This window comes from Chenopodium album, chromosome 23, assembly GCF_948465745.1.
Source record: "Chenopodium album chromosome 23, dcCheAlbu1.1, whole genome shotgun sequence".
In the NCBI taxonomy this organism is placed as follows: Eukaryota; Viridiplantae; Streptophyta; class Magnoliopsida; order Caryophyllales; family Amaranthaceae; genus Chenopodium; species Chenopodium album.
This window is the reverse complement of record NC_137856.1, coordinates 5,241,782-5,257,535: the sequence shown is the minus strand read 5'-3', so window position 1 is coordinate 5,257,535 and position 15,754 is coordinate 5,241,782. Positions and strand designations below refer to the sequence as shown.

The following is a 15,754-nucleotide window of genomic DNA, read 5'->3' as shown; positions in this document are numbered from 1 at the left end:
TATTTGGTAGAGCTAGCATGTTTCTTTCTTTTCAAACTTGCACGAACCAAAACAGAATTTTGGTCGGTTCCGACTCGTAAATAATGTTGATTGATTTGGCTAATTAAAAATGTATATTTTTGAAGATTACACGTATGAATCAATGACTCATTGTTGATTATATGTATAGATATGGTCCAAATCATACCAAATCTGAACGACCCATTTGCCACCTCTACTTATGTTTATTATTATTTTTAAGACAACATAGTACAAGTAAACAATCCAATTTGTGCAATTGAAAAGTTGAAATCAGTAAGAGAAGGCTAGAATTTTCAAATCTTAAATATATTCCTAAAGCATCTTACTATATTTTGTTCGAGATAGGCTCAGCATAGCACAAAGAAACTCACTTTAAGTACAAAATTTAGCAGTCTTTCAGTTCCAAGGAAAAAAAAAATGATGTATTTTTAGCTGCAATGTGAAAATTTGTACATAACTCCCATAAGGAATCAAATTGTTTTAAGCTTCATTGTCTTGCTTAGGATCTTCATCCATGAATCTCTTCCAAACAGGATGCTTCTTCCAAACTCGATCAGCAACAGCATCGATTGGGACACCTTTAGTCTCAGGCAAGAGGAATACGACGAAGAAGCCCATGACAACAATCCACCCGGAGAAGAAGAGGAAGATGTAAGCTCTCATGTGACAAAGCATTGATAAAAAGGCTTGAGCAATTAGGAAGGTGAATAACATGTTGGAACTCACAGCAAACGCGAAGCCTGCTGTTCTGGTTTCAATAGGGAAGGTTTCACTTGGTATAAGCCATCCTAGAGGACCCCATGACCATGCAAAGGACATCACAAACAAGCATGTTAGTATTACTACTAGAACTGCTGCTCCCTTCGGCAATGTATTTGTGTCTGTTAACTTCAGTATCAATATTATTCCGATTGCAGTCTGCATCCAATCACAACCAATTGAATTTGTTAGTATTGAATATAGTAATTAAGGCCTTATTCTCTTCAACTAATAAGTACGAAGCTTAGGTGAGCAAAAGATATACACAAATTAGGCTCAACTCTGGCCATGTTCGGCAAAAGTAGTTGCTATAGTAAAAGTTGTGAAACAAATGATTTATATCTAGTCAAAGGAGCTAAATTGAAGTGTTGAGAATAAAGAAAGTACCTGGCTAACAAACATTTGAACACAAGCTTGAAGTAGCAATATCCTTCTTCCAAACTTATCAACTCCATAAACCGAAACCAAGGTACTAAACACATTAACAAGGCCAATAATCACAGCAGAAAGAAGTGAGCCATTACTCTTAAACCCTACAGTTTGAAACAAAATAGGAGCATAAAACATGACTGCATTTATCCCAGTCATTTGTTGAAAAACTTGCATCAGAATTCCTATAACAAGAGGCGGTACACTCTGCCTCTTCCTTAACTCCTTGTAAGGGTGCTTCACTAACTTAGCCTGATCACATGCTTCCCTTATCTGTTCAAGCTCGGCCTCAACTTCGTCAACCCCCCTTATTTTCCTTAGCACTTTCCGGCCTTCATCAACCCTGTCTCTCTCGATTAAGCTCGTAGGAGTTTCAGTGATGATGATCCCACCAATCAGCAGTAGAACAGCGGGAATTACTGCTAATCCAAGGGATATTCTCCATCCTATAGGGTGTAATCTTAAGGTTGCAAAGTTGACAAGGTTAGCAATAAGTATACCAACTGTGACTAGAAGTTGGAAGAGAATGTTTACTGCTCCTCTGTGTTGCATTGGCGCTATTTCGGATAAAAATAACGGTACTGCCTGCACATTTACCAAAATTGTGCTCAATATTAGATTATCGACATCTAGAGTCACAAAGGGCAGTGATGTAAACTAAATTTAATGTTGTCATGTACGGAATAAGGCTCTTTACCAATTAAGCTAGTTGACATCTACAAGACGACAATATATTCATCAAATGTAATTAGCCTCACCTCATTACCAAGTTCTCATAAATTGGATTTAATACATGCCATAGTGTTATGTATGGAATTAGGCTCAATACTTTACCAACTAAACTAGCTGACATTAACAAGACCGACAATATATTCATCAAATATAATTAACCTCACTTCATTACCAAATTTTTATAAACTAGATTTAATCCTCGATACTTTACCAACTAAGCTAGCTGACATCGACAATATATTTTCATCAAATGTAATTAACCTCACCTCATTACAAATTCTCAAATACTGGATATAATGCATGCCATATTGTCATGTACGGAATAAGGCTTAATACTTTACCAACTAAGCTAGCTGACATCGACAATATATTCATCAAATGTAGTTAAACTCACCTCATTACCAAAACCGACGCCAACGCCCATGAAAACCCGGCCAATGATGACCATCCATAGACGCTGAGATAGTGCACTAAATGCAGAACCCACTAAGAAAAACACAGCAGAAATCAAAATGGTAGGCTTTCTTCCTTTAAGTGAGCAAACTTTTGATGCCAGAAAACTTGAAACAAGTGCTGATAAATACAAAGATGATGTGAATAACTGAAGATATTGATTGTTAAATTTACAGTAGTTGTTTTCATGAGCATGTTGCTTTCTTTGGTACACTTTTGGGAAGAATTCTTTCAAGAAATCATCCATTCCTGTCACTCCACCTGCAATTATATTGAAATAATAATTAATTTAATTACACTTAGTTACTATTAAATACAAGATTAATCAGTGTGTTATTAGTGATCAAAAAATTTGATTTCCTTTTAACAATCAATAATTAATTAAAATATACGTAGCATAAGTCTACCCATCTGAAACTCGACCAAGAATTACACAATTTTTAACTCAAAATTAGAAATATAACACGTAAAAAATAACATGATACTCCATAATAGGTAACATTCAAGTGATCCAAAATCGATTGATTACTAATCTTAAATTTATCCAATCTTATACAAAATTTACCTAACAATTTGACAACTCTACATATTATTAGCAATTACTCAAATACTCGTACTAAACTAAAGATCATACATTTTTAGTATCCATGATTTTACTAGAAATAAGTCGAACAAGAAAACAATCTATAAATTTTTATTATTTCAAGATTATCAGTGTGTTACTAGTGATAAAAAAAATTGATTTATTATTTTACAATTTATTAACTATTCAAAATTCACAATCATTGTAAAAAGAATGAGCATGTTAAATTAATTGACTAATTGTAGCATATATAAGTCTACCAATCTGAATGCGACCAAGATTACACAATTTTTTCACTCAAAATTAGAAATATAACACGTAAAAATAACATGATAGGTAACTTTCAAGTGATCCAAAAGAGATCATATACTAATCTTAATTATACCCGATCTTATATAAAATTTACCTACCAATTTGACAAGTCTACATATTATTAGCAATTACTCAAATACTCGTAAAAGTGTAAAGATCATACATTTTTATTGTCCATGATTTCACTAGAAATAACTCGAACGAATAACAATCTTTAGGGTTTTATAAATTTTACCTGAAATGCCGATATCATAACCAAACATGAGGCCTCCACAAGCTGCTAGTAACCAACAAGTTATAACATATGGAGTTATTTTCCCTGGAAAATGATCAAGATTATTTGTTGTACCCATTTTTTTTTTCTTTAGGGTGAAGATTTCGCCGAAAACAATTTGTATGCTACCTAGGCAAATAAATGGTAAATGGAAAATCTTCACTTTTTCGTACTTATTTTATTCACTGGATGAGAGGTCGTAACTCGTAACCCTAGTGTTTGGACCCCCTGTGGGCCCACGGTCATTTAATACAGAAATTACCAAATTACCCTTAGTCGAACCCTAAACAGGAAAATTCAATCATTATGCACAGCACGCATCCCGAGAAACCCTAATACAGCCCAACAGGGCCTGACACGGCCCAGAACGGCCAGAAACCCTAATCCTAACCCTAATCAAATTAGCCAATCCTCTCTTATAAATACTAATCTTGACAGATTAACCGGGTAATTAATTTCTTCCACATATACTCTCTCTCTGAGAATTCTCTCTCTCTAAACACAGTTTTACTGACTTGACCGTCGGAGGGGCTTTCTCGGGAACACCCCCCGAGGCAGTTGACTTCCATTGTTTTGCAGGACTCGGTTGGACCAGACGAACAAGCTCCCCTACAACTCAGATCCGAAATTCTTTTGCAGAAACAATTGGCGCCGTCTGTGGGGATTCGTCAAACAAAAAGTCATGGTTACCACTCGTCGAACCGATCCTTCCCAAAACGCTGGTGGGCAGAATCAAACCCAAGTTCAGGCACGCCCACCTCGTAAGCCGCGGAACAACCCACAATCTAACCGTGAAGATGAAGGTGACAACATGGAGGTTGAACAACCCGTTGATCAAGGAAATCAGCAACCTGTGACTAGGCAAGATCTAGAAAAGCTGACCGAGCAGTTCAACACAACTCTCCAGGATACCCTTAGACAACTAACCGAAGCTGTGAAAAACAACCAAGCTGGACCCTCTCACCGGCCACCACAAGACCCAGGACGTCAAGCGTCGCGGAACAATCAAAGGGCACAGCCCCACAATGTTTCCCGACGGAGTGGAGGACACAGCTGTAGGGCACAGCCCCTCGGTATTACTAGGTCCGCCCTCAGTAGATCTGGAAACCGTTGTCGACCTCCTCATGATCGGCCTGTTATATCACCTGTCCGCGTAGAATCCAGCCGGCACTCTACCGCAAGCCGACGCCGGAGGGAGGGTGAAGCGGCAAACCGGGTTAGAGACCCAGATGCAAGACAACTCATTAATGAGATGCGCTTACAACGGCGCGAGATGGATGCCCGAGAACTCATTAATAGGCGTAGAATAATTGAGCAACGCCAAGCACGCGAAAACGAGGAGAATAGGGCACGGAGTCGTAGACGAAGCCGGAGTCCGAGATCGCCTGATCAACGGTCACCTTCTCGTCGAGAAGATGTAGGAGAATCAGAAGATCCTCCAAGGCAGGACAGATCTGAGCGAGATCCCATATCTCGTCATACAAGCCATAGACCTCTGGAAGAAGGAAGAACTCGAGACCAAGATGAGCAGCCACCACGGTTGCCGTCACATTTGTCCATGCCGCTAACCCCATTGAGCCAGGAACTAATGAATGCACCAAAAGTGGACAAGGTCAAGATGCCTACCATAGAGCCTTTCGCTGGAAATACTGATCCTGATGAGCACTTAGCCGCATATGCCGCGCAAATGAGTGTACAAACAAGTTGCGAGGCCACATGGTGTAAGTACTTCCCCACCACTCTAAAGGGACAAGCCTTGTTGTGGTTCCAAAAGTGTGTGCCTAAAGGTAGCATCCATAGCTACCAAGACTTGGAACGTGTGTTTGTTAATCGTTTCAAGCACGCAGCAAGACAGAAGAAAACAAGTGTCAATCTGATGGCTGTAACACAAGGGAAGACGGAGACCTTGCAGAACTATATACGAAGGTTCAATCAAGAATCTTTGAAAATTCAAAACTTACCAGATGAGACAGCCCTAACAACCTTTTTGGTCGGGCTGAGTTCCACGGATTTCAAATTTAAGCTGATCGAGTCGGGGGTTTCAACCCTCACTGAAGCCATGGAACGGGCACACAAGAACATACAAGCCTGGGAAGTTTGTGGCACAAGCCGTGAAATTAATCCACCAGAGAAAAAAAGGAAACATGAGGATGAACCTTCACGGAGCCAACCATCCAAACGATCCAACCTGATCACAGATCATGGTAACGACCCTCGGTACAACCGTAATCGTCGAGAGATCTACCTGGATATCAAAGAGAAAAACATGTTGCCAAGGCCCCCTGTAGTTCGAACCCCTGAAGAGAAGAGGGACAAGAGACTCTGGTGCGAGTATCATCGCGAATGCGGGCATACCACAAGGAATTGTAGGGAGTTAAAGAAAGCTCTTGATCAACTTGCTGACGAAGGAAAACTTAACAGATACCTTAAAGAATCTGACCGCTCCAACAAGGAGAAAGAAAGGGCAAAAGAGACTCGTAGCGATGACACCGGTGGACATGTCGCGGTCATTGCCGGTGGCCTGGCACTCGGAGGTTCAATGAACAAAGCAAAAGACAACCTACGAACCTTGCAACATCAAGTGCTCAAGGTCGCACCCACTTCAACGCCCTCTTCGCCTATCATGACGTTCGGGGGAAAGCCAGAACGCCCTTTGCAAGTCCCCCACGACGACCCCTTGGTCATTGAAATGAAAATTGCCAACTTCAGAGTTAGTCGAGTGCTCGTCGACAGCGGGTCATCAGCAGACCTCATCACCCTTGATTGCTTGAGGCGTTTGAAATACAACGAAGAAGATTTAGCGCCCGTAGACAGACCCTTAATCGGCTTCGGGGGACAGTCCGTCTTTCCCAAAGGAACAATTCGTTTACCAGTTCGACTTGGTCCCAAAGGGAAAGGTAGATCGGTGATCACCCACTTTTTGGTGGTGGACACACCCTTGCCCTACAATGTCATACTCGGACGACCATTATTGAACAAGGTAAAGGCGGCTATATCAGTCTATCAGCTGCTCATGCAATTCGAACTTGAATATGGAACAGTTGGGAAAGTATATGGAGACCAAGGATCCGCTAGAGAATGCTACGTCAATAGCTTGAAGCGAGCATCAGAAGCACCCGCGGAACCATCAAAGAAGAACAAAATGACCGACCCTTCCGTCCTTTTCACTGAAGAATCGAGAGGGGTAGACAAACCCCAACCCATAGAAGAAGATAAGGAAGAAGTCATCGGCACCGCAGAAGAAACGGTGCGGGTCGGAACAAATATTGACGCTGCATTGCGCACTCAAATAATCAATGTGCTTAAGGCACATCGCGATGTCTTTGCCTACTCAGTAGACGAGATGCCCGGCATAGACCCTGCCATTATGACTCATCGCTTGAACATCAAGCTAGGCTACAAGCCTGTTAAACAAAAGTTGAGGCATCAAGGCCCCGAGCGCACTGCAGCAGCTGCAGCGGAGGTAAAGAAGCTACTCGAAGCAGGGTTCATTAAAGAATGTCAGTATACGGATTGGCTTGCGAATGTTGTATTGGTGAAGAAACCCTCTGGGGCATGGAGGATGTGCGTCGATTTCACTGACTTAAACAAGGCGTGCCCCAAAGATGACCATCCTCTCCCTAAAATAGACAAGCTTGTGGATTCAACGGCTGGACATGCTCTATTCAGCTTCATGGATGCAAATGCGGGATATCATCAAATCCCCATGGCAGAAGATGACCAGCCACATACCGCATTCATCACTAACCAAGGAGTATATTGTTACAAGGCCATGCCTTTCGGCCTCAAAAATGCTGGAGCCACATACCAGAGGTTCATCAACAAAATCTTCGAAGGGCAATTAGGGAGAAACGTCGAAGCCTACGTTGATGACATGATAGTAAAGAGTCGCTACGAGAAAGACCATGTCACAGACTTGGTCGAAACGCTTGCGACATTGAGAAAATATGGGATGAAGTTAAATCCCAGAAAGTGTGTGTTTGGAGTCAAGGGCGGCAAATGCCTTGGCTTCCTTGTTGATGAAAGGAGCATTGAAGCTAACCCCGACAAAATCAGAGCCATCTTGGATATGCAAACCCCTAGAAGTGTAAAGGAGGTACAGAGGCTGACCGGATGCATAGCCGCCTTGGGCAGGTTTCTTTCCAAATCGGCAGACAAGAGCTTATCTTTTTTCAACACCCTCAAGAGAAAAGTGTTCCAATGGGACGCAGCAGCTGAGATCGCCTTCCAACAGCTAAAAGAACACTTGGCCTCTCTTCCCAAGTTGGTTTCCCCTTTGCCTGGGGAGACATTGTTCTTATATTTGGCTATATCTGAATACTCTTCTAGCGCAGTATTAGTTGCTGAGAGGGATAGATCACAACACCCGGTATATTTTGTCAGCCATGCTTACAGAGGAGCAGAATCAAAGTATTCCCAAATTGAGAAGTTGGTGTTCGCCCTAGTCATGGCAAGTCGAAAGCTGAAGCCATACTTTCAGTCTCATCCCATTAAAGTTTTGACTAGCCATCCTATAAAGAAGGCAATCGAAGGGAGAAACCACTCAAATAGAATGACAGATTGGGCAGACCAGCTTGCAGATTTCGGTCTTGAGTATGAGCCTAGAAGGGCAATTAAAGCACAAGCCCTAGCAGATTTCATCGCCGAATGCACTCATCGCCCTGCTGATGATGGATCCAAACCATGGCAAATATATGTAGATGGCTCCTCTTCCAAGACAGGAAGCGGAGCCGGCATTCTGATCATGTCGCCGAGCAACGAAAAGTTTGAGTATGCAGTCAAGTTCGACTTCAACGCCTCAAACAATGAGGCTGAATATGAGGCCCTCATCTTGGGCCTAGAGCTGTGCCAGGTGGCAGGAGCCATGGCAGTTCATGCCTTCTCTGACTCCCAATTGATCGTGAGCCAAGTCCTAGGGGAATTCGAGGCCAAGGAAGATAGCATGCGCATGTATCTCAACAAGGTCAAAGAAACTGCTTCACCGTTATCGGAATTTCAGATCAAGCATCTTCCAAGGGCAGATAATCAACAGGCTGATGCCCTTGCACGAATGGCTAGTTCCGCCCAGGGGCTCGGCCCTCGCTCTATAATCTGGGAAGTTCTCAAACAACCAAGCATCAATGCACCTGCAGTTCACTACTTGGACCGGTCCAATACTTGGATGGATCAAATAGTGCACTACATGCGAGACAACAAACTCCCAGAAGATCCTAAAGAGGCCGACACAATTAAGAAACGAGCAGAATGGTTCGTTTGGCACGAAGGAAATCTATACAAGAAGTCGTATACTCATCCCCTACTGAAGTGCATCACCCCAGAAGATGGAGACTATGTGCTACGAGAAATACACCAAGGAGCTTGTGGAAGTCATCAAGGGGCTCGGTGCATAGCAGGCAAAGCACTAAGAACGGGATTTTATTGGCCTACCCTAAGGGAGGATGCGACCAAATTAGTGCAAAAGTGTGACAAGTGTCAGAAGTTCGCCAATGTGCAAAGGCTCCCCTCGAGCCCATTACAAACTATCATCGCCACCCTACCGTTTGATAAGTGGGGCATGGATTTGCTCGGACCATTCCCAGCAGCTTCGGGGCAGAGAAGATTCCTCATGGTCGCCATAGACTATTTCACTAAGTGGATCGAGGCCGAACCCCTAGCCTCAATCACTGATAAGCAAATTCAAAAGTTCATATGGCGCAACATCATCACAAGGTTTGGCGTTCCTAGAAGTCTCGTATCAGACAATGGAAGACAATTCTATAGTCGACCGACTGTTGAGTATTGCGAGAGGTTTGGAATACACACAAACTTTAGTGCTGTATCTCACCCTCAAGCGAATGGCCTAGCTGAGGCCGCAAACAAAATCATACTCCACGGCCTACAAACGATGTTAGAAGGGGCCAAAGGGTCATGGGTCGATGACCTACCAGGTGTTCTATGGTCAGCTAGAACAACTCCGAAAGATGCAACGGGCCAAACCCCGTTCACTCTTGTTTATGGCAGCGAGGTTGTGCTACCAGTCGAAATAGGGATTCCATCGCCCAGGATCACATTCTACGATTATAAGATGAATGAAGCAAACAAAAGCATGGATTTAGACCTATTGCCTGAAATAAGGGGCAACGCCCTACTCAGATCAATTGCACAAAAACAGAAAATGACCCGTCACTTCAATAGGAGGGTCAAGGAGAAGCAAATTGGAGTAGGAGATTGGGTGCTACGCAATATAGAAGCTACAGGCCGCAAACCCGAGCTAGGAAAGTTATCCCCCAACTGGGAAGGGCCCTATAAAGTCACAGAACAAGTTGCAAAAGGGACCTTCCGCCTGGAGTCTCCCGAAGGCAAAGCCTTAGAAAGGCCATGGAACGCGGAGAACCTTAGAAGGTTTTATGTTTGAATTCATATTTTTCGGTATTCAATTTAGTTTATTTTCAACACTTACACGATGTAATGGGGGCATGGGTACTACATATAGAGGCTATGTGAACATTTCATCATCGTAAGACGTTTGGTCATAGAATAAGTGCATTTGTTGCCACGATAGTAATCAATTTCCATTAATAGCAAACTTCGTAGCAAACTTCGTATTTTCCATTCAGAATTTTCACTTCCATTTTACCACTAAACTACAAGTTTACCATCATCGGCCATCCAAGGGGCTCATTAGCCCCAAGGGGCACCGAACATATATCGCCCATCCAAGGGGCTCATTAGCCCCAAGGGGGCACCAAACACATCATCGCCCACTCAAGGGGCTCGGCCGCCCCAAAGGGCATCAAGCATAATAAATACAAGTAAACATAAGTGAGCCAGAACAATCTGTTTCTTCATTGATGTTTCTTTAAATACAAAACTACTTAGAAATAAATAAATGGATACAGGAGAAAGAAAAAGCAATAAAAAGGAAACTAGTCATGATGAGAATGAGAGCTAGAAGCATCATCCTCGGAATCATCCTTAGAACCACCCTGTTTCAGCACATGATATCGATTGCCGCCCACGGGAGGTTGATCAGCAGTTGGTTGAAGCTCTTGGGCTTGACTACCTTGGCCCTCATCACAAAACGAGAAGTTCTTCATCATCTCATCAAGCTCGCTTTGGAGGATTTCTTGGTATTTGCCGTAGAGAGGCTCAAATTGAAAGTTGGGGTGAACGAGTTCAAAGGCATCCTGAAGACGACGGACTCCTGTCTCTTGCCCTAACTCGTTAGCTTCGACGCACTCTTCTTCAAGGTGGGCCCGACCGTCAGTTGTTTGGAGCCAAGCCTTTGCTATCTCTTCTTGGGTGGCACCAGTCGCCCTCAACTGCTCTTCAACGTTGGCCAACTTTTCCTTGGCAGATTCCAACTCCCCTAGAGCCGTCTTCAGCTGTTCCTTGAGCTGATTCTTTTCTTTTCTGAGCTGGAGCTTCTTCGTGATAGCCTTGGCCTTAAGGCTCGTCACCTCTTCAAGCTGCAACCGTAGGCTGGCAACTTGCTCCTTAAGCGAATCAACCTCCTGCATGAGTGCATGGTTTTCCTTAGCTAGGCCTGTGACCATAAGCCCTCGCTGTGCAAACGCGGCGGCCCGTACCGAATACTGAAAATGATGAAATAAAGGCATGTTAATCACGGCAAAACAGTAAAACTAACAGTAAGGAAAAAGACGGGCACAAACCTCAGCCCATGATTGCTGCATAATCTTGAACTCTACCTCGTGATCCAAGCCTTTGAAGTGGTCGGCATCAACAGTCGAGTAAAGGTGACCTAGTGCCGATTCAGCGCGAGCCTCTCTTCCGGAGCTGTCGAGGTCCCAAAACGGGGCCCTACTAGATGAGCCACTCCCGTCATTGCGCCTTTTCCTTTTAGGGCTTGGCGGACGCTGAGGGGAGGGCGCCATCTGCTGAGGGGATGGCACCATCTGGTCATTGCCTTCAAGCATTACTGAAGGTTGTGCTTGGTAATCTTCAGGGGCCGTACTAGAGCTGTGCCCTGGTATCACCACCGGAGCTGAAGCAACTTTCCCCCTTTCTCTCTACAAAAATGACAGGTCAATGAGATTCAAACCATCAAATGCATCAAAGTCGACAAAGATAGCTTACCAAGGGTGGGGGAGGTATATTCCTGGTTCCTTTCTTTAGTAGCTTCCTCACCGCGGCAGCTTGCAGGGCAAGGGCTTTCTGGGTCTTCAATGCTTCTGAATCCATGAGTCCTGCACAAGAGTAGGAAAAAGTTAAAACAACAACACAGAGGTGTATATAATTAAAACATGTGCGGAAGACCCCCCTCTAGCATACCCTCTGAGCGGAAGCCAAGGCCAATTGTACAAAGTTTCCTTTCATCTTCTAGAAAGGCTCGGTTGGGTATCCAATTCATGGGTAATTGAACAGCATCGCCATTGACCACGAGACCCTTAGTTTCCAACAAAAGGGCAACTACAGCTTCCTTCCGGTTCATGGGTGGAACGTCAAAATTTAAACTCAAGTTGGGTTCCCCTAAATTCGGGACCAATGGGATGTCCCAAGTACGACAATAAACAAACATAAACTGGCCCCGCCAATTTTTAACATTTGACTGTTGGTCGAGCACCACTTTGTAGCCTGTGCGGATGCGAAAGGCCCACCAGCCGGGACCAAAATTTGAATCTTTGGAGGGAGTCAATCTGAACAAGTTTCTCCAAAGCGTTAAAGTTGGAGTATGCTTTATCATGGCACAAACCACCAAAAAAGAGTACACTTTTAGCCAAGAGTTAGGCGTCAAATTGCAAATGGCTAAGTTGTACTCCCGTAACAAAAGCCTGACAAAAGGGTGAAGGGGAAAGCGCATTCCTTGCCTCAGTAAACACCAATATACGGCGGTACACATCGGAGGTGGAGTCGCGGGAGTGTCCCCATCTTCAGGAGCATACCCCACGTATTGGCCGGTCACACCATACTGCTCAATCATTGACCGTGAGATTTGGCCTAGGCGGATTCTTTCTTGAAATACCGCCCTCAACCCATAGGCCTCTAAACCTTTCCCAAGTGGTTGCACGTTGCCCTGGTAATTGTGCTCTTCGTTGCCCTGGTCTTCAGCAGCCTCCGTCACTCTAACTACACCATTCTCAAGGTTCCTCCTAAATAAACCATCCCCCTCTGAGAAGGCCACAGTCACCTCACCCGGACCATAGTCCTCCTCATAAGACGAGTACGGAGACCCGCCAGGGAAATCTGGCAAAACATCGGCATAGGGGATACTAGAGTTAGCAGAACAATCTTGTGCTACTTCCACGGCGGGTTCACCTTGTTCAACCCACCATGGTTGTCTAATGCTAGAAGAACTTGACGATGATGCCATTAAAGAAAGAAAGCGTAAAAGAACAAGGGTGTACCTTAAAGTGTAGTGTCTTGCAATTAAATGAAGCTCCGGTTGATGCTAAATCACGATCACCGCCTCGACTACCTCCGAACGAGAGCACACAAGCTTTCCTTCCACCAAACAGCGTTGCAAACGCTTTCTCTCACTAACTTTCTCTCGCTACTTTGCTTACTACTTTCTCTCACTACTTTCTCTCACTAGAATTCCTTTTGAGAATGAAATTGTGAATGAAATTGTGAGTGAGAAATATGGTGTTTATATGGCTATATAACTTGAAATTCTTGCCTCGAAAAATGAGCCAAAGGACACTTGCTATTCATGCAAGAGAATGGTGTCACAGACACTTGTTACCCATGCAAGGGAATTGTGCCACACACACTTGTAAGCATGCTAGGCATCATAGCCCAGCAAGCGTAGGCCTGCCAGGCAGCATCAGCAAGCTGCGTGCCAGGCAGCATCAGCGCCCAGCAGCAGCTAGCTGCGTGCCAGGCAGCATCAGCGCCCAGCAGCAGCAAGCTGCCTGCCAGGCAGCATCAGCGCCCAGCAGCAGCAAGCTGCCTGCCAGGCAGCATCACCGCCCAGCAGCAGCAAGCTGCGTGCCAGGTAGCATCAGCGCCCAGCAGCAGCTAGCTGCGTGCCAGGCAGCATCAGCGCCCAGCAGCAGCAAGCTGCCTGCCAGGCAGCATCAGCTAGCTGCCTGCCAGGCAGCATCAGCGCCCAGCAGGTGTGCTCGATGCCTGCCAGGCAGCATCAGCGCCCAACAGGTGGCTCGATTGTCAAAAAAAAAAAAAAAAAAAAAAAAAAAAAAAAAAAAAATTATTATTATTATACTTTTACGAAGACGTGCCTCGAACACAGTTAATTTCGTCGATTTTTTCCGACAAATTCCCAAACCGCAGGGTGCTCTTTACGACTTTGTCGCGAGGCTAATGTTTGGACCCCCTGTGGGCCCACGGTCATTTAATACAGAAATTACCAAATTACCCTTAGTCGAACCCTAAACAGGAAAATTCAATCATTATGCACAGCACGCATCCCGAGAAACCCTAATACAGCCCAACAGGGCCTGACACGGCCCAGAACGGCCAGAAACCCTAATCCTAACCCTAATCAAATTAGCCAATCCTCTCTTATAAATACTAATCTTGACAGATTAACCGGGTAATTAATTTCTTCCACATATACTCTCTCTCTGAGAATTCTCTCTCTCTAAACACAGTTTTACTGACTTGACCGTCGGAGGGGCTTTCTCGGGAACACCCCCCGAGGCAGTTGACTTCCATTGTTTTGCAGGACTCGGTTGGACCAGACGAACGAGCTCCCCTACAACTCAAATCCGAAATTCTTTTGCAGAAACACCTAGTAATCTATACTATGTGATATATAGTAAGTTAGTAACAATTGTTAACTAAGTTGGTTGAGCTTGTGAATAGTAAAATTAGTAACAATTGGAAATTAAGTTGGTTGAGTTTATGTTATGCAATGTGAGTTGATAATGACGATAGAACCCATTCTTATAACAAAACAATTGGCAATTAAACTCGGATTAGTAGCTCAATCCCTTATAGACGTGGCAATCTAAGCTTATCTTTTTGTATTATTAATATTTATTTATTTTTTGAAACCTTATTTTTATCTAGTTTGTTATATAATTCTGTTAACATGTATTAGTAAATATCCACTATAAAAAAATTAAAAAAAAAACTTAAAAAAATTGACATATTTTTTTTTGATGCAGAAAAAATTGACATATTTTAACCGTATCTACTTTGTTTTTTGAAGAAACGTTTTAGGTGCCTTATATAAAAAACTAGATGAAGCTCGTGCGATGCACGGTTTGTTTGAATTTTTTCTTTTATTTTTTATTTTTTTGTATTTATGAGCTAAAATTTGTTATATATTTAGATAAAATTCCTAATATTAAAAGATAATATTTAATTAATTTAAACTTAAAAATCCCAATCGCCAATTTTGCTTACGTGGCATTTGAATTATTTAATTCTAAAAGAAATTAATAATTTCTTATTTAATTGGCTAATACTAAGATTTATAATCCTACATGGCGCGCTGAGAAAAATTAGATCCTACGTGGCTCTCTAAAAACTCGGGGAAAAACTCCCCTTTATATATATATATATATATATATATATAATATATATATATATATATATATATATATATATATATATATATATATATTAGATTAAATCCTACGTGGCTCTCTAAAAACTCAAGAAAAAACCGTAGGAGTTTATAGGTACTAATTGCAGAATAAACATGAATCATATTCATACAGTACCTAATTCCAATATCTAATGCACAACGCATAAAGAACAAGTAATTATACCTTTGAAGCGTGATTCCGATCCATATGCGATTGAGCAAGAACAATGGGAGATAAAGAACCTCAATGGTGATTCCTCTACTTGGTCCACGGGCACAGATTAAACCTCCACTAATGCTAGTTAGTCGTGATTGAACCTTTCAATCAACCTTCTACAGAGAGGAAAGGACAAGCGAGCCACGAACCATCACCACCACCATGTGTCCACCGTGTGTCGGTGTCCATACGAACAAAGGGGAGGAAGAAAGAGGCGTGTGAGAGAGAGGTTAGGGTGTTTGGTTGCTTGCTTTACGACTTACTGTATGGTTGAATTGTCACTTAATTTCAACCCTAGGCATGGCCTGTATTTATATTACATATATAATTAGAGTCCATGTGAAGCCCAAACACCTAGCCCACTTCTAACTACACTAGCTCTACTCCTTACATGGCTTGTCATATTCTCATGAGGCCCAATAATAGGTCTCTAACTTGTTTAAACACAATACCCTTGTGTGTGACCTCATAGGATCCATT

The 15,754-nt window shown here is 43.0% G+C and overlaps 2 protein-coding genes across 2 annotated transcripts; one reads left to right on the top strand and one right to left on the bottom strand.

Moving 5' to 3' along the window:
* Positions 1–423: 423 nt before the first annotated feature.
* On the bottom strand, positions 424–3,642 carry LOC145606787 (sugar transport protein 8-like). The gene is made up of 4 exons (XM_081662617.1): positions 3,525–3,642; positions 2,336–2,655; positions 1,168–1,794; positions 424–939 (listed from the first exon to the last, which is right to left on the bottom strand). Exons 1-4 carry the CDS (start codon positions 3,640–3,642, stop codon positions 502–504), a joined length of 1,503 nt encoding a protein of 500 aa, XP_081518743.1. The 3' UTR covers positions 424–501.
* A 603-nt stretch (positions 3,643–4,245) lies between these two features.
* On the top strand, positions 4,246–9,957 carry LOC145606906 (uncharacterized). Its single transcript, XM_081662741.1, has one exon. The coding sequence runs from the start codon at positions 4,246–4,248 to the stop codon at positions 9,955–9,957; it is 5,712 nt and encodes a 1,903-aa protein (XP_081518867.1).
* The last annotated feature ends 5,797 nt before the right edge of the window (positions 9,958–15,754 follow it).

Excerpts from the sequence above, each read along its gene's own strand:
- LOC145606787 (XM_081662617.1), bottom strand. The coding sequence starts at position 3,642 with ATGGGTACAACAAATAATCTTGATCATTTTCCAGGGAAAATAACTCCA. Across the intron at positions 2,656-3,524 it reads TTATGATATCGGCATTTCAG|GTGGAGTGACAGGAATGGAT; the intron begins GTAAAATTTATA and ends ATATAATTGCAG. Across the intron at positions 940-1,167 it reads TTCAAATGTTTGTTAGCCAG|ACTGCAATCGGAATAATATT; the intron begins GTACTTTCTTTA and ends GATTGGATGCAG.
- LOC145606906 (XM_081662741.1), top strand. The coding sequence starts at position 4,246 with ATGGTTACCACTCGTCGAACCGATCCTTCCCAAAACGCTGGTGGGCAG.